At 42.7% G+C, this 15,819-nt stretch overlaps 1 protein-coding gene across 1 annotated transcript in view; it reads right to left on the minus strand.

The window, feature by feature from the left end:
• Positions 1–9,730: 9,730 nt before the first annotated feature.
• ccdc169 (coiled-coil domain containing 169) overlaps positions 9,731–15,819 on the minus strand; it is a 72,666-nt gene continuing 66,577 nt past the window's right edge. Inside the window, exons 8-9 of the mRNA XM_069891686.1 lie at positions 10,042–10,084; positions 9,731–9,910 (exon numbers count right to left, since the gene is read on the minus strand). Of these exons, the coding sequence (XP_069747787.1) occupies positions 9,851–9,910; positions 10,042–10,084 (103 nt within the window). The 3' untranslated portion in view covers positions 9,731–9,850. The remainder of the gene's footprint in view (positions 9,911–10,041; positions 10,085–15,819) is intronic.

Consider the following 15,819-nt stretch of genomic DNA (forward strand, 5'->3'; position numbering starts at 1 on the left):
ATCAGTTTATGGTAGTAAGATGCGGCCATTGCTGATGCAAGTACAGGATTGCCTGTATTCTGGGGTTTAGATTTTCAAAAAGGATAGGGAGGGAGGAAAAAGAGGCAGGGAAGTGGCATTGTTAATCAGGGATAGTATCACAGCTGAAAAACTGGAGGCCAGTGTGAAGGGATCGACACTGAGTCCCCGTGGTGGAAGTCATAAACAGGAAGGGAGCAATTGCTGTATTGGGACCTAGGAGTATTATATAGGCCCCCAAATAGCCACCAGAACACTGAGGGGGAGTAGATAAGTAGGCCAATTGTCAAATGGTGCTTCAACTTCTCAAAAATTGACTGGCACCTCCTTAGGGCAAAAGGTCAGATGTGGCAGAATTTGTCAGGTCTGTCCAAGACACTGTAAATGGACAAGCCAACTAGAGGAGAGGCCATACCGGATCTAATACTGTTTAATGATACTTGATAGGGACAGATCTCTTGGTGCACGAGCATCTCAACGACTGTGACCACGATTCTCTGACCTCATCATAGGAAGGGATAGGAATAGATAAAATGGGAAAGTGTTTAATTGGGGATGGGCTCATTACAATGGGATTGTGCAAGAACTTTGGATAGTAAATTGGGAACAGATAAATGCACAGCAGAAATGTGGAGACTGTTTAGGGGCCACTTGTGTGGGGTTAAAAGTTTAGGAAAGCAAAGGCCAAGAGGGGACATGACAATTCTATTCTAGCCTGGAAGGAACTTGAGAGGACTTTGGAGGGCTAGAATTGGACAAGAGAAGGCTTTGGTACTGGTGATTAAGGGAAAAGCCTAAGGCACACATGTCAAACTCTGGCCCTATATTTGGCCCGCAAGATCATATTAAATATATATTAGAGTTGGTCCGCTGGCCGCCGCGCCAGTATAGCGCATGCACACTGAAGGTGAAAATGAAGACGCCGGAGGTGTGGAGGGATCTCAGAGTCCCGAATCCCGGGGATTGGAGCGCTGCACTCAGCCCGCCCGGGCTGATGGGGCTGCTTCTTTTTATTGTGTAGGACCACTGCTTTAATCATCCCTCATTGACTCGTCATGTGCACGATTTCAGAACGCTAAAGGAAATGGGCCAATGACAATGACAATGAAAGAGTTGATCCAAAACTATTATTAAACATTTATTTTAATAAGAAAAAGTTTAACATTACATATGTTGAAAGAAGAGAAAACATGCAGATGTTGTTGAAAATTTTCAATAAATATTTAGTTCGGCCCTCGACTTAGTCCATGTTTTTAATTTTGGCCCTCCGTGAATTTGAGTTTGACACCCCTGGCCTAAGGCATTCTACATGTACATTTTTTTTAAAAACCAGAAGGGTGACAAAAGTGAGGGTAGGACTAATTTGGGATAGAGGGGGAACATTTCTGAGGTCCTAAATCATTATTTTGGTTCAGTATTCACTAGGGAGAGAGATCTTGGTGAATGTGAAGTTGATGCCAAAGAAGCATGTAGTCCTATTTAAGTTTAGAGAAAATCAGCTATAATATTAAAGATACAAAGTTTCAATTTACGAAGTTATAGGGCTCATTCTTAGAATTTTTTTATAATTGGAAGAGTTAATAAGTATTATACATTCCACTAATTCTTTTGTTCTCTGGGGGTCACCAGTGATTCCACATCATTATTGATTTATTTATCTTCCAAAAAAAATCTTAATTAGAGTGAGGGGATTAGATTAGTTTAGTCGTCTAGGTTTTTTCTTTTTTTTATCCTTATTATTTTAATATAACAGTCTAATAATGGGTCTAACGGAGCTATCAAGTAACTATTAATGTAGATGTGCATTTTATAATTTACTTATTTTTTTCCTCTCCTTTTGATATGTATTTGCTTGTATAAAATTCATTCATTATATAATCATTTATTATGTATGCTTATGTTAAACTCAATAAAAATATATATTTTAACAAATATTTGAATAGATAAGACCCCTGAATCTGAGTTACTATAGAAAAAGTGGAAAGAGATTGTTTGAGCATTGGCAAAGATCTTTGCATCCTGCCTGGCCACAAACACTTAGATAGGCATATGAATTAAAAAAAATAATTTTGGGTGTGAGGCAGAAAAGGATTTGATTGTTGTGGAGTAGTTTTACATAGGTTGGCACATCATGGACTGAAGGTCCTGTACTGCGCTGAAACATTATATGTTCTAAATACAGGTACTCCCTGACTTGCAATCGTAATTGGGACTGAAGGATCAGTCATATCTCAAAATGGACGCATCGGAATTTTCCCCACACGCATGGTGTACCAAAGTCTTAAAGCAAACATTTTAATCAAATCTTTTTTCATCGTAGATTTGACAATAACAATTAAAGCTTCCTGAATTTGTTGATCAACCTTGCAAGTCCTTCCACATTCTGGTCCATGCTTACCTTTTATTTGGCGTCCGTAGGCTGGGCGCAGCCTTCCTGATTCCTGTGCACATGCGCGAGACTTTGGTTGGTGCATACGCAGTGGATTCACATACTGGAGTTCGGTTGGCGCAAGCACGAGAGTTTTGAGCACCCTGACGATATTGAATTTGTGCCCTTAACCTGTGCATGCGTCAACCAAACTCCCAATACATGAACCCACCACGCATGCACCAACTGAACTCGAATACGCAAACCTAACACGTGCCAACCAGATTCGCACATGTGCACTGGAATCAAGATAGCCGTGCTCACCCTATGGACCCCAGGACACTGACTAACAAGATAAGTATGCACATTTTGTCTGTTACATGCCCTGTATCCCTGTTATAGTTTGTCAAATACAACATAAATCATGTAAATTTTATTTTTTCTTATGTGTGGATGGATGCAAATTGCCTAAGTCAAGGAATACAAATGACGTGTTGCACCCCCATTTCTGCAAGTATGGTGACACATTGGCAAATTTGCTCATCCCATCAATGACCAACATTGCACTCCACTTTCCCTAACTGTCAGGGTTAAGGCAACCACATTGCACACATAAGAGTTCCAACAGTTTGAAATGTATGAGCTCAATCATGTAAAACGTGCATTTTCTGCTCTGGAATATCTTACTAATCAGCTTAATTGTCTCAAGCAGATGTGATAAGTGCTAAACTCTCTCTTTTGCATAAATGGTGTGACTAGTTGTAATTAACATTCTCATCATGCATTTCATTCGAGAATTTAAACTACTATGAATAAAATTTGAAAGCATCAACTTTATATTACTTAGAATTCCCAACTCCAATAAGGCCCTGATGATTACTAAAGTCAATACAGGAGATATAGATTTTATATGATTTCATAAATCAAATAGAAGAGTAAAAATCTATTGCTGCATATTAAAAGAAATCAATGTACTGGTATTCATACCAAATAATATATTATGAAGCACTTGGCTCATCTTCAAATCCCTTATGTCCGTAGACAATCCTACACAATCACTTCCTTATTTACTGTTATCGCTGCTGACCTTGGATGCTTCTTTGGATGAAACATTCAGGAAGGAAATCGAGAGGGCAAAAAGAAGGTATAAGGGCTTCTACAAGTCTATTAAGAGCAAAAGGATAGCAAGGAACAACATTTTTCCTCTAAAATCAGAGTGGCCATCTTGTGCATTGAGCCAAAGAGATGGGGAGATCTTAACTGCATTTTTTGCATTTGTATTTACTCAGGCGACAAACAAAATCTATAGAAGTTTGGCAAACAAACACAGATTACAGAAGAGCAGATGCTTGCAGTCTTGAGGCAAATAAGAGTGGATAAATCCCCAAGGTCTAATGAGATATTCCCTTGGATTTTGAGGGAGGGTACAGCAGAAATTGAGGGGGTCTGAGCAGAAATATTTGATATGTTCTTAGAGGTGCTGGAGGATTGGAGGATAGCTAATGTTTTTCCGTGGTTTAGGAAAAGCTCTAAGAATAATCCAGAAAATGACATCCAGTGAGCCTGACATCAGTAGTTGGTAAATTATTGGAAGGTGTCCGAAGAGACAGGAAATATAATTATTTGGCTAGATTTCAGAGATTTATTGTCAGAGTACATACATGACATCACACAAAGCCCTGGGATTCTTTTTCCTGATGGCCAGGCAGAATTACCTCTGATTGGTAGTGGGTAAAAAAACTGTATACAATGCACAAATGGAAACAAATATAAACAAGTGGGCAGTACAGAAAAGAAAAAAAAGTGAGAGTCCTTAAACTAGTCCCTGATTAAGTTTGTTGTTGAGAAGTCTGATGGTGGTGGGGGTGGGGGGGGGTAGCAGGTGTTCTTGAACTTGGTGGTGCAAGTCTTGCGTTACCTACACTTCTTTCCTGATAGTAGCAGCAAGAACAGAGCATGTGCTACGTGGTGTGGATCCTTGATGATTGCTGCTGCTCTCCGATGGCAGTATTCCCTATAAATTTTCCTCTGGTAAGGAAGGTTTTGCCTGTGATGACATGGGCTGTGCCCACTACCTTTTGCCTGGCTTTATGCTCAGGAATATTGGTAACACCATACCATATTGGTGACTGTGATGAGGCTGGTCAGCACACTTTGCACCACACACCTGTAGAAATTTGCCAGGGTTTCCAATGCTATACCAAACCTCCACAAACTGCTGAGGAAGTAGAGGCACTGATGAGCTTTCTTTATGATGCCATTAGTGTGTTGGCTTTAGGAAAGATCCTCTGAGATAGTGACTCCCAAGAAGAGGATAGATAGGAATTGGTTGGAGATCATCTGCATGGCCTTGCGCATGGTAGTCATGTTTAACTAATCTTATTGAATTTTCAAAGACTTTAGTAAGGCCTTTGACAAGGTCTCATAATGGAAGTTGGTCAATTACTTGGCATCCAGGATGAGGTAATAAATCAAATTAGGTTTTGGCTTTGTGGAAGAAGCAGAGTGGTAGTGGATGACTGGAGGCCTGTAACTAGTGGTGTGCCTCCAAGATCAGTGCTGGCTCTATTGTTGTTTGTCTTCTATATCAAAGATCTGGATGATAATGTGAGAAATTAGATTAGCTAATTTGCAGATGACAGTAAGATTAAGGGTATAGTCGACAGTAAGGAAGGCTCTCCAAGCTTAGAATGGAATCTGGACCAGCTGGAAAAATGGGCTGCAAAATGGTAGATGGAATTTAATGTGGATAAGTGTGAGGTGTTGCACTTTAAGAGGATAAACCAGGGTAGGACTTGCACGGTAAACAGCAGGGAACTGTAAAGTGCAGAACAGATTGATCTGGGAATACCGATACATAATTCCTTGAAAGTGGAGTCACAGGTAGATAGGGTTGTAAAGCTTTGGACACATTGGCCTTCATAAATCAAAATATTGAGTACAGGAGTTGGTATGTTATGTTCATGTTGTAAAAGACACTGGTGAGGCCATATTTGGAGTATGATGTGCAGTTTTGGTCTCTGACCTACAGGAAATATGTCAATAAGAATGAAAGAGTGCAAAGAAAATTTTCAAGGATGTTATCGAGATTAGAGCTGAGTTTTAGGGAAAGGTTGAAGAGGATAGGACGTAATTCTCTGCAGAATCATAGAATGAGGGGAGTTCTGATAGGGGTATACAAAATTGTGAGAGCTATAGATAGGGTAAATCTAAACAAGATTTTTCCACTCAGGTTGGGCAAGACAACAAGAGGACATAGATTAAGGGTGAAAGATTAAATGTTTAAAGGGAATATTGGGGGAAACTTCTTTTACTCAGGTATGTGAGAATGTGGAATGAGCTACCAGTGAAGTGGTGGATGCAGATTCGGTTTTGACATTTAAGGGAAGCTTGGATAGGTACACGAATGGGGAGGGGAATTGGAGGGCTGTTGTCCAGGTACAGGTCAATGGACCTAGAAAGAATAGTTCAGGACAGACTAAATGGGTCGAAGAGCATGTTTCAGTGCTGTCGTGTTCTATGGTTCGATGGAAGAGTCCTTCACCACAGATGCTGCCTGATTCATTGAGTATTTTCTATAATTTATTTCATAACTTTGTTGCCTGATTTCCTTTCCCTGGTCAGTTTCAGATCTTTCTCCTTTCCTCTCATTTATTGCTTTCAGCAGGTTCTTTGTTTCAATCACACACTCTTCTTCCTCTTTTGCTGTTTGTCCATGGCAGCATTTTCACACGTTGGAACACTGTCCTTATCATTATGTGTGCCTTCCCATTTTTAAAAAGCCTTCTGCAAACAACTTCTCCAGAATTGTAGTCCAGTTTGGATCAAAGATGAAAGGATGGTGATGCTGATAATCTGGAAAAACAAATGCTGGGGGAACTCAGTGGGTCAGACAGAAACCATGGAAGGCATTCACATACCACTCACATACCACTTTAAGTAATCCCCAACTAACCACAGAGCACCGTTGGCATAGGATTCCATAGGTTAATAAGGGATTACTGAAGATGGAATGTAATGGGGGGGGGGGAACAGAAAAAAGTTGAGAACCACTGCATTAGGCCAAAACTCATCATGACTGGCAAAAAAGAGAGCAGAAGCCTGAATAAAAGGGTGGGGAGAGGGGAGAAGCATGAACTGGTGGGTGAATATAGATGGAAGGGGAAAAAATGTGAAAAAAGCAAGAAGCTACCGGATAAGAGTGGCTTGAGATAAGTTGCTCTGTTTACACTGTGTAAATGCAAGTTGTTATATATATATAATTCAAACACACATGGATTATTTATGTAAAATTTGTGCTGTACAATTTGAACAGTTTTAAAGCAATTAAAGGATTCCCTGAATATTAGTGATTTTCCTGAATATGAAGGGAAGAGACCAAGCCTAATACTGCAGAAGAAAGGATATTTTTCAAATAGAAATTGATGGGAAAACCAATGCAAATATTTATTGTCTAAATCTTCAAATAAATTAACAATGAAAATCTTAATTCCACACAGATACGGTAGGTAAGAAGGCATATGGGTTACTTTCCTTTTTTATCGTGGGCATAGAATATGGTACAGGTGTATGAGATATTAGTTAGGCCACAGGTGGAAGATTGTGATGTCTCAGTTTTCTCATTTCCACAAACTTCACTTTTACATTGGGACCCTTTTAGCTGTCTTTTCACCATTTAAACTTAGCCATGCTGAGGCAGAATACCTCCAGGAATGGAGATGAACAGGGAATTGACATCTTGGTAGAAAATCAGTGGAGCCTAAGTTCAACAATGGAATATAGAATTTTCTGGCATGGGTCTATCAAATGAATTTTCTCACTAAATATCTGTTTGCTTAAAATTTATAATCACGTTAAATCACTTCGCTGTATAGTAATCTGGACCTTTTTGGAAAATGCCACATTGAATGATGTCACATATTCTGCACAAATTCTTTTACATGCGCTCAAGAAGCTTCTGTGGACATATTCCTTCTTAAACTCTGGATGGTCAAATACAGAATAAAACCAATGGTGGACTGAAAGTGAATGGATTACCCAGCCACCCTGGTCAACAGGTGAACAAGGATGCAGGCAGCAGGTGCAATACAAGGATGCAGGCAGCAGGTGCAATACAAGGATGCAGGCAGCAGGTGCAATACAAGGATGCAGGCAGCAGGTGCAATACAAGGATGCAGGCAGCAGGTGCAATACAAGGATGCAGGCAGCAGGTGCAATACAAGGATGCAGGCAGCAGGTGCAATACAAGGATGCAGGCAGCAGGTGCAATACAAGGATGCAGGCAGCAGGTGCAATACAAGGATGCAGGCAGCAGGTGCAATACAAGGATGCAGGCAGCAGGTGCAATACAAGGATGCAGGCAGCAGGTGCAATGGAACACTGCCTCCTGTAAGTTTCCCTCCAAGTCACACAATATATTGACATGGAAATATATTTCTATATCATTGTTGCTGATAATAAAGCTTGATTGACACTTTTGTCTGTCAGCATGAAGCAAACCATGACAGTGATATCTCTGTACTTACTCTATCTTCAAAATGGAGTTAAATATGTTCAGAATAAATTAGACTCTGATTCATTTATTAAATATTATTATATTTATGGATCTTAAACACAGGCCATTACTGTAGTAAAGATGTTATTTGAAAATGAGTTGACATGTCTGTGACAAAAGTCTATAAATCTTGCTGTACGAGACAACTACATGTATTTTACCCGGGGTGGCTGGGCAATCCATTCACTTTCAGTCCACCATTGGTTTTATTCTGTATTTGATCATCCAGAGTTCAAGAAGGAATATGTCCACAGAAGCTTCTTGAGCGCAAGTAAAAGAATTTGTGCAGAATATGTGACATCATTCAACGTGGCATTTTCCAAAAAGGTCCAGATTACTATACAGCGAAGTGATTTAACGTGATTATAAATTTTAAGCAAACAGATATTTAGTGAGAAAATTCATTTGATAGACCTATACCAGGCTTGTTGCCAGAATGATTGTTCCACTTTGTGAAAGCTGCATCTTTAAAGGAAAGTTAGAAGGGTTGTTGAAAAGTGATTTGGAGAAATACAAAAATGCAGAGCCTTTCATAGAACATCTAAAACAGTTTTGAAGTGTAACCTCTGCAGTAATCGGTGGAATAAAATGCTTGATACAATTTCCATACAGCAAATCTCACAAAAAAAACTTAACAACTTGGATGTTGAGTAATGTTTAGGTCAGGAGAGAAAACGGGGAAAAAAAGCTATCTCTTTACGATAATCCTGAAGGACATTTCCATGTACTACAGGAATGAATATTGGGTCTGAAATGAAGAATGCCAAGTTTGACAGTTTCGCACATGATGGACACCAAACTCTGCTTATCTCTGCAATAAGTGATGAAGTGATGGTGAACCAACGATAATCAAATTATGAAGTGAGGTACCACTGATGTGCCAGATTTCTTCCTTATTCATATAATATGATATCAACTATCCAAAGACAAACGGAAGCAGAGATCTTAAAAGCAAATAAAGAAATTCAAATGTGAATTCAATTATAAAAAATAACCACTGTATTTGATGGCATACAAGACCCATGGGCATATAAGACCCCTCTTCCCCCCCCCCCCCCCCACTTTTAGCAGGGAATATTGATTTTTTTTAGTTTATTGACAGGTAAGTCGGTGAACAGGTTCCTCTTGGTTCCTCCTGCACCTTTTGCACTGCTAGCAGGGTCCGCCATAGTTGGCCTTCTCACCAGGTGAAGTGAGAATTAGATGGGTTCCCTTGGAGCTGGAGGGCCACGGGGGCACACATGGGGCCTCTCCCAGCAGCAAATGCCACGGTCTCTCTGCATCCTCGCAGTGACCTTGCTCCTATGGTCGCCAACGGCTCTTTACCTTTTTATCTGAACCAGCACCGGGGCCAGAGGGCTGTCCATGCCGCTGGACCTGGATGGCACTCATCTGCCGCCAGACGCGGGTCAGGCCGCTGCTTCTCCCTGGCAATGTTCAGGGTCCGCCAGGTAACTGCGGCCAGCGAACAGGAGGCCGGTTCTCCATGTAACGGCATATTATTCCCCAATGTGGTCAGCAGAAGCTGAGCCGTGTCCACATGACCCAGGGAATCCAATGCATGGCAGTATCGCTCATGACCTACAATTTATGGATCACGCTAATTTCAACTTCGAATACAAGACCCAGGGGTTATTATTGAGCCAATTTTTTGAGGAAAAAAAGTAGGTCTTGTATGCCGTCAAACATGGTACATTGTCTGTCAGATTTACAAAATAGTTATTGTCAGAGTAACAAAAACCTAAGTAGAACTTATTTAAGCCCAGCAACAATTAAACAACTGCTCTAAATTAGATGCATGTACTGTAAATAGCAGCTTTCACTGATACATAAAACAGCATGCACATTCCATAATAATATCCTAGCATCAATGGTTTAATTTTGGAAGTTGTTTCATTGCTGCAGTCTTTTTAATTGGTCCTTTCTTGAGATCTAAAATCCTTTTTGCGGTTGGCACATTGCATTTTCCTCTGAAATAAACATAATTATGATTAATTTGTAATATTTCATGGTGTTCAACAGCTGCAACAATGTAAATGGCTACATTGTCCAAAATTTCCAAATCATTTTTACATTTTAAGGAGGAGAGAACAAGACCTACTTTGAATGTAGTTTCAGAATAGCATCTCCTGTTTTGTTCAGGGCTGGAGGGAAAAGATTATCAATAGATTTACTGGCTAAGAAATGGAGCCTAGTGTTTGTCCTCCAGCATGATCCAGAAGAGTCATTACAGAAGAAGGCAAAGTCTGGTGTAGCTTTCAATTCTTAATTTTTTTTTAAAATTTGAATTTAGACAAACAGCACAGTATCAGGACCTTCCAGCCCATGAGCCCCTGCTGCATAAATATCCCAATTAACCTACAACCCTGGTATGTTTTGAAGGGTGGGAGGAAACGAGGGAACTTGAACGAAACCCACACAGACACGAGGAAAATATTCAAACTCCTTACAGACAGTGCTGGATTTGAACCTGGGTTGCTGGTGTGGTAATAGTGTAGTCCAACTAAATCTGGTCATGGAAAGCAAAGCTCAGTGTACACTACAGCACATATCCTTGGACATGAGGGAATAGAGAGCAGCTTGATGGAGAGAGATGGCACAATAAGAGGAAACAATAAAGAATTCTCTGTGGGTCCAGGGTTAGGGTTGTAAAAAGTAGAATTAAAAGAATAGTTAAGCTTTCCCCACAGCCAGCTGGAAGAGCCAGCATGAAGATGGTGGGGATTAAGTGATGTGAGTAATGAGAAAAAATGATAAAGGGAGAGACAACCCTGGAAAAACAAACCCAATGAGTTACACCTAAATAAATAGATTGGCATGTTATCTGCTTCTCTGCATGAGGAATATGAGAGGGTCAGAGTAGGCAGAATTAATGCCTTTGTTCTGGGGGGTGGCACAGTGAGAGCAAGTAGTGCTGTTGTGTCAAATTTGGTTGGTCTTTCTTTCACTTTGTGTGGCATTCATCCCTGCCCTCCATTCTTCACTGATATCCCAAAGACCATAAGATATTGGATCAGAATTAGCCCATTCAACCCAAGAAGTCTGCTCTACTATTCCATCATGAACTTTTCCATTCTCCCACTCTGCCCCACTCCCCACCTTCTCCCCATAACCTTTAATATCCTAACTATTCAGATACCTATCAATCTCTGCTTTAAATACACACATTGACCTGGCCTCCACATCTGCCTGTGGTAGCAAATTGCAGAGGTTCACCACACTTCGGCTAGAGGAATTCCTCCACATTTCTGTTTTAAATGGGCACCCTTCAAACTTGAAGTTGTGCCCTCTTGTCCTTGACTCCTCTACCATGGGAAACAACTTTGCTACCTCTACACTGTCTAGGTCCTTCAACATTTGAAATACTTTATGAGGTCCCCTTCATTCTTCTGAACTCCAAGGAGTACTGTCCAAGAGCCATCAAACATTCGTCGTTAATCCCTTCTGTCCAGGAATAATTTTTGTAACTCTTCTCTGAACCCTCTCCAATGCTAACACATCCTTTCTTAAATAAGGACCCCAAAACAGTACCCTATACTCCAAGCAAGACCTCACCAGTGCCTTATAAAACTTCAACATCACATCCTTGCTCTTATACCCTATTCTTCTAGATATGAATGCTGACATTGCATTTGCCTTCTTCACCTGGTTGACCTTTAGGGAATCCTGCATGAGGACTCCCAAGTCCCTTTGCACCTCTGAATTTTGAATTTTTCCCCTCCCAAATAATAGTCTGCCCTTTTATTCCTTCTATCAAAGTGCAACATTATATTTCATTTCCCACTTACATTTTCCAACATTGAAATTAATTTGCCACTAGTTTGCCAATTTTCCTCATCTATCTAAAGGCCCTTTTGGGTAGCCTGAACACCCTAGTGTAAAGCCACATAATCTCTCCCCTTGCGGCTAAAGACATACTCACCTGAATGTGGCAGAAGCACCTCCGAGGCGCTGACACCTCGGTGAGGGCTCCGCCAACGCACCTGAATGTGCAGCCTCTGTAAGCAGCTGCCTGGGGGCAGGCTGATAACTCCAACAGCCGGTGACCCAACTCCCAGCTGCCTGACAGCACCCCCCCACCCTACTACTTGACAGTCCCACTACCTGATAGCTCCCACCTGGCTATCTGACAGCTCCACCCCACTGGGGAGAGGAGGTCAGCAGAGGCTGTTGGGGCAGGGGTGGCTGGCGGGGGTCATCGGGGCAGAGGCGGCCGGTGGGGCAGGGATGGCCGGTGGGGGTCATCGGGGCAGAGGCGGCCGGTGGGGCAGGGATGGCCGGTGGGGGATGCAGGGGCAGGGGCAGCTGGCGGTGGATGTCAGGGGGCGGCTAGAGCAGCTTTCACAGCCCGGTTGGCCGGTCCTGCACCGGGTCCACTCTCTGCAGCTCAAAATACGGCATAGCAATGGCCGTCTTCCCTACCCATAAACCCCCAATCAGCTGGAAATGTGAGAAACACAAAGCGGTTCCACCTGCATAGGGGATTATGGGTAAGGAAGATGGCCATTGCTATGCCGCATATTTATGACGGGTGGCGCTGCAGTACCAGTCGCCCTGTTTCCATCAGATCCGGAGGTGCCTCTGGATATGAATAGGCCCGGGCAACTCTGCAAGGAGCCTTTTAGGGCTACTACCTGAAAGGTGAATCCACAGGTTAAAACCCGCTCCTGCCGCTGCCCTCAAGGCAGAGGATCCACCTGAAAGGGCCTTAAGTTTCTCTGTGGTCTCGGTGTTTCCTCATCACTACCTCCACCTGGGCGGTCTGTCTTACCAAAAGATGACTGCCAATGCCTTGCAGGCACCGCCAAAAGGAGTCAATGATGGCACCATCCTACAGGAATGGGTAATGATTGCGGTCCAGTCCGGGTTCCCTACTAGAATGGGGTTGACACAGCCAACCCAGTGGCATACCGCTGGCATTGGGAGGTGGTTGGATAGGGAGTGGGCACTGATCATGGGTATCTATGAGGGTGCTTGTGAGCACCACTTCCTAGGGAGCACAAAACTGACTGGTACCTTGTGGGCTACTTTGACACCGCCACACACTTCGACTTTAGAGGGGTGGTCTTGCCCCTTATGGGACTGGTGATCAGGAAGCCATTACCCTCTAGCTCCTCATGGGTTAGCAGTCCTGGAGGCCATTATCCTCCTGGAGTGATCAGAGTACACAGCAAGGAGAGCTCCTGCTCGAGTTTTCAGGGCTGAGGGGAAGTTGGGTGTCGTCACTCTGCCATTGGGGCTTCCCCCCACAATGCTCTATCCAGAGAGCATACTTGTCTCTGTGAGAAGGTGCCTTATCCAACATATGGAAAACATTTCTCTATATAGTGATCTGCTTGAGTGGTATCGTTTTTATTTTAACATATCTTTTTTTCCCTTTTCCTTTTTTTAATAATTATAACATGTACATAGAATTATTGATTATCTTCAAAGTGATTGGAGAGTAATGTCAGCCTTCTTCCACAAACGTAGCTTCCCCTCCATCACTATCAACTCAGCCCTCACATGCATCTCCTCCCTTTCCCACTCATCTGCCCTGGCCTCCTCTGCCTCCAGACACAACAAACATGGAAATCCCCTCATCCTCACCTAATACTCTACTAGTCGCCACATCCAACATATTGTCCATTGGAATTTATGGCACTTACTACAGGATCCCACCACTGGAAACATTTTTCCTTCTCCTCCCTTCTAGGCCTTCTGCAGGTACTGCTCCCTCCGTGATTCCCTTATGCACTCATCCCTCCCCACTTATCGCCCCCTCTGGTACTTTACTCTGTTGCCGCAGGAGGAGCAGAAGCAACCCTTCACTTATATATCCATAGGACTTGTTTACTGCATCTGGTGTTCCCTTTGTGGTTTTCCCTACATCGGAGAGACTGGTTGCAGATTTGGAGATCACTTGTCTGAGCACCTTCTCTCCCAGTAGCCAACCATTTCAATTCTGAGTCACACTCTCACATTCACATGTCTGTCCATGGTCTTATGTACTATCCCACCCTGACCATCCACAGATTGGGCAACGACACCCGATTTTCTGTCGGGGCACTATCCAGCCAGATGGCATTAACATTGACTTTTCTGCTTTCTGCTAAACTTGATCATCTTTTCTTTCCTCTCCCCCTTTCCAGTTCTCCCTTCCCTTCCCCCTTACCACCCAGCCATCCTTCCACCCCCTCAATGCTGCTGTCCCCTCCCTCCTTTCTCTGCCTATCAAATCTTGCCTTTACCACCCCTCTCTATCCTTCCCACCACCCCCCCCACCCCACCTTTTTGATTGGATTCCTGCCAGCATTCTCTCATACTTTGATGAAGAGCTCAAGCCTGAAACATTGGTTATGTATTTTTATCTTTGTTAGATATAGGACACTGTTTGACGTGCTGAGCTTCTCCAGCAATTTTGTGTTTTTACTTCAACCAAGGTATGATTTACTTGCAGAGTAATGACTTCCAAGGGTTGGAATGTTGTGTGTGGAGGAAACGTGACCTCCCCGCTTGGCTGGAATGTGTGCCCTTCCTGTCTGAAACTTATTCAGAAGTCACATCACCTGTCAATCAAGGTTGGACTCCAGCCACCCATTAGTGCACACCTTGCCAGTGGCCAATTTAAATCACCTAGGGTCATTATCAACTAGAAACACAGATTAGCACTGTATATAACATCAATGCACAGCACATTCTTTCTCTCTGCCTACAGGAATGGGTAATGATTGCGGTCCAGTCCGGGTTCTCGCTACTGTGGACATCACTGGATGTGTCGCTGGTAAGGTGTGCATTACATTGAAGTTGAGCTGTAGTATTGTGATGGATCAATACTTGCAGAGAGCCACACCTTTCCTGGTGCATGGAACCAGGTGTGTGTAAGAGTACCTGTTTGTAGTATGTGCACTCAAGTGTGTGAGAGTGTCGAGTATAGGTTCACTATTGTCAGAGTCCAACCCAGATCTGAGGTGGATGTCTATATCACTGCTCAAGTGAAATAGCAATGGAGAACTGTTTAACATTCTCCCATGTTTGTCTCCCATATGTTAATTAAAGTTACAGTGATTGTAACACTTGTGTCCAGACTTGTCCCTCTGTGAACCCACTGAACCTGATACTTTTCCCAACATGACACATGCCTTTTCTATTTGCTGTTGTAATTTGTTGTCCACATCCTGGCTACTGTTTGGAGGTCTGTTTCTAACAGTGTCTTTTGACTCTTGCCATTTCTTAACTCAATCTACAATGATTCTATATCTTCTGATCCTATGACGCCTCTTTCCTTACGAACAGAGCCACACCAGTCCCTGCTTAACTGCTTATCCTTTCAATATACTGTGTATCCTTGGATATTCAGCTCCCAATTATATCCCTCCTTTAGCCACAACTCTGTGAGGACAATGTCATACCTGCCAATCTGTAGCTGAACTACAAGGTCATCCACTTTATTTCTTATGCTGTGTACATTTAAATAAAAAACCCTTAGGTCTATATTTGTAACTTTTTTTAACGGTGCACATTGCATGGCAACTCATCCCCATAACTGCAATTTTGCCCTATCTGCTCTTCCACACAAACATGCTACCAGCTGTCTCTACTGGTGCGCCAACTGCCTCTTCACATTGGTTCCCACCACCACCTCTCCCCCACCAATCTAGTTTAAACCCCTCCAACAGCATTCACAAACCTCCCTGCCGGGATATTGGTTTCCCTCAAGTTCAGGGGCAACCTGTTCCATTTGTACAAGTCACCCCTTCCTGAGAAAAGGTTCCAACGATCCTAAAACTTGAAACCCTGCCCTTTGAACCATCTCATCAGCCACTTATTTCAGCCAGGGTGAAGAGGTTGTGCTATCTTTCTGGGCTGACCGCTGGTCCTCTCAGCTGTGCGCGTGTGT

This window comes from Narcine bancroftii, chromosome 7 (genome assembly GCF_036971445.1).
Source record: "Narcine bancroftii isolate sNarBan1 chromosome 7, sNarBan1.hap1, whole genome shotgun sequence".
Classification (NCBI taxonomy): domain Eukaryota; kingdom Metazoa; phylum Chordata; class Chondrichthyes; order Torpediniformes; family Narcinidae; genus Narcine; species Narcine bancroftii.